The 6,638-nt window shown below is 44.7% G+C and overlaps 2 protein-coding genes across 2 annotated transcripts; both read left to right on the top strand.

Annotated features, from left to right (window-relative positions):
• Positions 252–1,456, top strand: LOC109224506 (ethylene-responsive transcription factor ERF109-like). Its single transcript, XM_019389081.1, has one exon. It carries the CDS (start codon positions 327–329, stop codon positions 1,152–1,154), a length of 828 nt encoding a protein of 275 aa, XP_019244626.1. The 5' UTR covers positions 252–326; the 3' UTR covers positions 1,155–1,456.
• LOC109224135 (fibrinogen- and Ig-binding protein-like) lies at positions 4,332–5,308 on the top strand. The gene is made up of 4 exons (XM_019388724.1): positions 4,332–4,466; positions 4,543–4,734; positions 4,808–5,032; positions 5,126–5,308. The coding sequence occupies exons 1-4, from the start codon at positions 4,332–4,334 to the stop codon at positions 5,306–5,308; spliced, it is 735 nt and encodes a 244-aa protein (XP_019244269.1).

The following is a 6,638-nucleotide window of genomic DNA, read 5'->3' as shown; positions in this document are numbered from 1 at the left end:
GTCTCTTGTGCCTGTTGGCTGTCAGGTCACCATCCACGAAACTGAAAGCACCGTGTGAACATCCACGTCATCAACATTGATCACCTGAGACTTGACCGCTTACCGCGCTTACCGTTGCCACATCACCAAATTTTCCCACGTGACAAAACCAGTTCAATCCCGTGTACATAATGTGTTACATATATATGAGCTGGCTTTTCACGTAGACCTTCCCCTTTCCAGTTCCCCCGCCTTATATAAATAACTGTATACCTTTGACTCTCCTAGTATTTCAAATCTCCAAAATCCACCTGAAGATCAAAGGCGAATAATTTCCAATTTTAGTCATGCAGTGGTCAACTAATATTAGAGTTAAACAAGAAGCAACTCACGACAACCATCGCCGCCACCTTCCTCCGCCAGGCCTCACCGCCGAGGAAGAGTTTTCCGTCATGGTTGCAGCCTTAAAGAATGTCATAACAGGAAACACCACCGCAATTCATGCAAATTCAGAGCTCAATTCCTTTGGATGTTTTCAAAATGTTATCTCCACGCCCTCGTTTTCATCTTCGCCTTCTACGAGCATGTCTAGTTTTGAACCTCCTCTCTTACGCGTTATTGATGAACCAGAGCCTTGCAAGTTCTGCGGGATCAAAGGATGTTTGGGCTGTGACTACTTCGGAGCCACAACTACAACTGATAATAAAAACAACAACAACAAGAAGACGAAGAAGATTAGTGTTGTCAAGAAGAAGAAGAAAAATAATTACAGAGGAGTGAGACAGAGGCCATGGGGAAAATGGGCTGCTGAGATTAGAGATCCGAGGAAAGCTGCTAGAGTATGGCTTGGAACATTCCTTACCGAAGAAGAGGCTGCTAGAGCTTATGATAGAGCAGCCATTGAGTTTAGGGGTCCAAGAGCTAAGCTTAATTTCTCATTTTCTGATTACACACTAATTCAAGAACAGAGTACTCCATTTTCTTCCCCGCAGAACCAACAGCCAGAGTCACAGTTTGAGCAAGGAAATGCTGATGTGAAAATGGGAATGAGCAAATTAGACAATGATTTCTGGGATCAGTTAATGGGTGATAACGACATTCAGCGTTGGTTGACAATTATGGATTTCAGCGGCGGCTCTTCTGATTTTGCTGGTGCGAATGTTCTTAGCTTATAAGTTTCAATTTCTCTCTAGGATATTTGAAAAGAAGATGTATTATGATGGTTAGTACCAAGGCCTCTATCAATTGAGTGTAATTATGCAATAGGCGCAACATTAGATTTTCATTAGTTATGCAAAAGATAGGAAAAAATAGTATTAGTAAGCTCCTATGCCCATTTATTTTAGTCAAATATGGGCCTTGTAACGGGGAAATGCGTCAATTTTACGAGGTAGTAGTTTCTGTACATTTGTATTATAAACACCATTGGTATATTTGTTGAATAAAATGCAAAAACACAAAGGTGTTTATCTCAGAAGCTTGGTGCTGGAGAGGATCTGAAAAACAAAAAGGAAACGAGGAATCATAGTTAATGTCGAGTGAAAAAGCCGCGAGCATAATTAAGTAGGCAACTGAGACCACATTTGAAAACTAAAATCATGTCCGATTTGTATACAACTATCCTCACGTGGGGAATTCATCTGGAGTGGTCTCTACTCAATAGTAATTTCTCCATATATTCAGGTACATTTGACCGACATCGGATCAACATGTCAATTTGACATATCACTTAATGAGTAGCATAATATATATACATCGTCAGCGTAAAAGTAATGTTAATAGTAATTTATTAGTGTAACGGTTTACCCTTAAAATTGGTTAACAATTAAATTATAATGTGATTTTAATAATACGTGATTTCACCTGATACCAATTGATAAATGCAGAGAGTAATAATAGAAATTAAAAATAATAAATAAGGCAAATCAGTGCTTGAACAGAATTCATCCCTCGAGCTTGAATACCCTCGAGCTAGTTGTGCAAGAACAGTTAAAATGCAACAAGCTGATGAACAAGAGAGTGTGAACTAAAGAGAGAATATTGTATTGCTTTGATCTGCGTGAATGTAAGGTGTATACAAAATGATTAGAATCCTCTTTATATAGTAGATGAATCCTATTTATGGTACAATTCTAACTACGGAAGTAAATCCCATGATTAGCCTAAACAATCGCCCTTGATTTGATCTATTCCGGGATTTCCGCCGTGATCTTCGACCGGTTACGGATATCTCGCATTTCCGTTATTGCGCGTTGCTCGAAGTCTGTCATATTTGGTCTCGATCGCTGCTGGCCTCGATCTCGATAGGCACCTCGATTCTCGAACTCGATACCTTGTCTTCATGCTCTGGTCTGATTCATTACGAGGCTGACCTTCGATGATATTCCTTGGTCTCTATCAAATAGTAAAATCGGGTAGGCTCGGTTTTAACCGTATACATGTAGTCCCCTCGTTTCTTGGAATGTAATGAGAATAAACGAATTGAGCCTTCGATTTTGTACCTCGATCTGTCATGACATCATCCTCGTGACGTAAGCGACGGAAGTGACCGAAACGTCCCGTCGGTACAGTTCCCAGAATCATTAATGATCGTCAGTTGGTGGTCGGCCACTAGTGCCTTTGAACCGTCGCCGTGAATCCCTTAAATAGGTCTTCTTCTCACTTCCTCAAACTTTACTTTGAATATTTTTTGTACTAATCTTCAGAATCCCTTTGAGTTCTTTAAGTTTATCTGCAAATCTTCAAAGCTCTTTACATCTTTTAAGCCTTTCCGTTCTGCAAAATCTCTAGGCTTCATTATCCACCTTCCTTCAAAACACCACGCCTTATCCTCTTCTTCTTTCTCTAAGCTTACACAAAAATGGCGAAAACGTCAAAAATTGTTCCTCCAAAGGAGAAAGCCTCTTCATCGTGGCCGGCCGGCGACAAAATACTGGTGGAGTCGCGCCCTGAAGAGTGCGTTCCTAAGAAGGGGTGTGTCCTTGATTCCGACTTCAAACTCGAGAAGATTTCGTCGGTCCCCGCTCGGTGCGAGCCTATGTCGAGATATATATGCTTGATAACTGAGAGTGACCTTGAGCAGGTACAGAAAGATTGCCATTGGGATGATAAAGAGGTGGTGATTCCGGCCCCCGAAGAAGACATCACTGCTCATGTGGAAGGATTTCTAAGTGTTTACACTTACCCTTTCACCCTGGGCCCTGTCGATCCTGTCATTATCGATTTTGCCGCCAATATCAAATAACCCTCGGTCAGATCCATCCTTCTTTTTGGCGGATTGTCATTCTGCTCCGATTTTTCGCGAACAAAGCCGAAGGGATGCCTTTCACCCTCGACCATCTCATCAGGTTGTACATCCCCCGTCTCTTTCGAGGCGGGTTAATAAAACTCCAACGTCGGGCCACGAAGGTATTGTTCTCGAGTATAGATGAGGAAAAGGATCGAGGGTGGATGGGAAGGTTCGTTCGAGTGAAGACTCCCGACCTAATCCCGGTAGAGAAAATGCCATTTCCCAAGGAGTGGAAAATGAACCGTAAGTACAATCCTGCCTTTAGCTTCCACATATTGTTTTGTTTCCCTTTGCTTCTTCTTATCGACATTCCTTTCTATGATGTAGCAGTCTCTTGGATGCCCGGTGCAATTCCTGACCTCGAGAGCTGGGTTCGGAAACTGTCTTCGGCTTCCTCGTACGCTGAGTGCTCATGGCCGATTTGGCACAGGGCCGATGGGAGGTCAAAAATCATGGTAAGCCCTTTTTCACATACTTGATGATTCTCGCTAAAATGTTTCTTTTCATACTTACTTGACTCCCTTTCATATAGGCCTTGGAAAAGACGCTATTATAAGGCTCCCGTCTGGGGAGGAGGAGGTTTTACCCCCGGCCCCAAAGCCGATAAAGGATAAGAAGAGAAAAAGGGTCTCGACCTCCGAGACTCCAAAGTCCAAGAAGAGCAAGGCTCGTAAGTCGAAGAAAGATACCGCCATTCTGCCTGCGGATGTAGTTCAGTGACTAAGAGACGAAGAGAGGGAAATGAAGATAATGGCTTCGAGCTGGTGACTCGAACGAAGAGGAGCATCGAGGCCCCAAAGGCCGCTAAGCCAGTGAGGGTCGAAGAGATTCAACCTCGAACCGAGGAGATCTTGGAAGAGGGTCCGAGCAAAGTCCCCGAGTCGTAGGAGGCTGAAGATGCCTCTTGCCGAAATAAGCAATCGGCGGGTGTGCCTGAAGGGGATGGCTTCGAGGCCCTTCAAAATGAAGAGAACGCCCCAAGTGACTTGCTTGGGGCAATAGAAATTGGCGATTCACCGATCCTCTCTACATTTTCTGAGGGGCAAATTCAGGAAGCCAGGCCATGGGGACCCCCGATGTGGAAAGAGCCTACGAAGGGGAGGACCTTTTCCGTGGTTGCTTCACGGGAGTTGAAGATGCTGCCGACCCTAGTGATGAATTGAGTCTCTTTGATGAGGCTCAACGACTTCTGAGTCGGGTAAGCCTTAGCTTCCTTCATCGATATTACGCTTGTATTTATTTCTTTTTGCCTAATTTCCTTTCTTTCTACACAGGCATTGACACTTCTTCGGGAAGCATTTTCTAAATCCCAAGCAGAGCTGAGCCGATGCGAGGCCGATCTTCAAAGGCTCACGGAGGAGAGAAATGCCCTCAAACTTCTCAACGGACGAAAAGAAGATGAGATCAAGGACCTCCGAGCCGAATTGGCCACGGCTCATAAAGAACAGACCGACCTGATTGAGCAGGTAATGAAAATTTTTAGAAGCTCAATGTATTAATTCGGGAATGACGACTAATACTTCGATTCTGCAAGTTTAGCAGAAGGCAGAAAAGATCGAACAGCTCCGTGAGAAGGCCAACATAATGAGGGCGGAGACTTTGGGGTGGAAACAAAACATGGATCATCTTGCCTTGGAGAAAGATACTGCTCGAGCCCAACTGTCATCGACCGAACGTCAGCTCCAAAGTATGAAGGAGGAAATCTTGGCCCGAGCCAAGAAAATTGAGGAGCTCGAGGCTCGATTGGCCGCTGAACTTGCAAAGGTCACATCCTAGGTAGAAAAAGTAAAGGCTGATGCGGAGGCGATCGTGGCCGTCTACTGAGCTGATGCTGAAGCTGCTCAAGCTCGAGCAAAGGAAGTTGCTGACACCGCTCAGAGTCGATCATACTGGGCTGCCGAGCATGGCAAGTACCAATCTCTAAGAGAGACTCTCAAGGAGATTCATGCTCGTGGCTTTAACCTTGTTGTCGAGATCGACAACGACAACGCGAAAGAGCTCGAGGCCGAAGCCAAAGCGTTGCTCTCTTTCGATGCGTAGTGATCTCCGGTGGGATCCTTGTCATATCTAAGTGGGACCACACAAAACAATCCATGTTATTTAAAAGGTATTGAATGAGTTTTTTTCCTGAGCTCGGGAGTTAACCCCGTGCCCAGGTATACCTTTCGATCGGGTAGATGCTCGATCAATATGACTTGTTCCAGCTCTTCAACCGTTGACTTTGTTGCATCGGAATCATCAGGGATTACAAAGGTTCGAGGCATCATATAATCATCATCCTCGAAGGCTTCCTGTTCCTCCGATCGAGCCGAGGCCGGCGACTGTGGTTGCTATTTGGCTTCTTTTTTCCCCTTCGATTTTGATCCCTTTATTGATCACAACGCCGATATCGGTACTACCTCATCGATTGCAAATATTTGCTTGGCGGCGGGTTGTTCACGTACACCATTTTGATTCCTTCTAATGTTGGGAGTTTCAAGTCTTGGTGAAGCGTCGAGGGCACTACTCTCATATTATGAATCCAAGGCCTTCCGAGCAGCGCGTTGTACCTCACGTCGCCTTCGATCACATGGAACTTTGTTTCCTGCATAGTCCCGGCCACATTTACTGGTAGAATGATTTCCACTTTGGTGGTTTCACATGCCATATTGAAGCCGTTAAGTACCCGAGCTGCGGGCACTATCTGATCTTGGAGGCCGAGTTGCTCTATGAACCTTGATCGAATAATATTTGCCGAGCTACCTGGATCAATCAACACACATTTAACTTGACTTTTATTCAAAAGGATAGATATTACCAGTGCATTATTGTGAGGTTGTTCGATCCCCTCTGCATCCTCGTCGTTGAAAGACAAGGTTTCTTCTGGTAAGTAGTCCTGAGTTCGCTTTTCCCTCGTGATCATCACTTTGATGCATTTGAATACCGGTCCTTGAGGGATATCGACCCCACCAACGATCATATGAACAACATACCGTGGCTCTTCCTGTTCATTCTGCCTGTTTGAATCTCTGTTTTTGAAGTGATTCTTGGCCCGATCACTTATGAATTCTCGAAGGTGACCCTCGTTGAATAGACGGGCTACCTCCCCTCTGTTGTCTGTAGTCTTCAGTTCTATGACCATGGTATTTGCACATTTGATTAGGGTTCCTTTGAGCTGGATCGGTCTGTAAGGGTCTGGGCCATCTAGTATCCTTAATCCAACCGATGGCTGATATAATACCTGATGCATCGACGCTAAAGTTGTATTCTGACAGTCGAGGTGCTTCCTTGGACCTGGCGTCCCTATCAAAACCACTTTTTCTCATAAGCCCCCGGGAACTCTGTCCCCAATAATTCCTTCTATTATTCCATACAGGGTTGCGTCCGGGCC

Source organism: Nicotiana attenuata, chromosome 3 (assembly GCF_001879085.1).
Source record: "Nicotiana attenuata strain UT chromosome 3, NIATTr2, whole genome shotgun sequence".
Taxonomy (NCBI): Eukaryota; Viridiplantae; Streptophyta; class Magnoliopsida; order Solanales; family Solanaceae; genus Nicotiana; species Nicotiana attenuata.
Note: the sequence above shows the minus strand (reverse complement) of the source record. Positions and strands in the feature narration are given on the sequence as shown.

Bases quoted from the DNA above. Each gene is read 5' to 3' on its own strand.
- LOC109224506 (XM_019389081.1), top strand. From the start codon at position 327: ATGCAGTGGTCAACTAATATTAGAGTTAAACAAGAAGCAACTCACGAC.
- LOC109224135 (XM_019388724.1), top strand. From the start codon at position 4,332: ATGGGGACCCCCGATGTGGAAAGAGCCTACGAAGGGGAGGACCTTTTC. The intron at 4,735-4,807 runs GTAATGAAAATT...CTGCAAGTTTAG, and splicing joins AGACCGACCTGATTGAGCAG to CAGAAGGCAGAAAAGATCGA. The intron at 5,033-5,125 runs GTCACATCCTAG...GCTCGAGCAAAG, and splicing joins TGGCCGCTGAACTTGCAAAG to GAAGTTGCTGACACCGCTCA.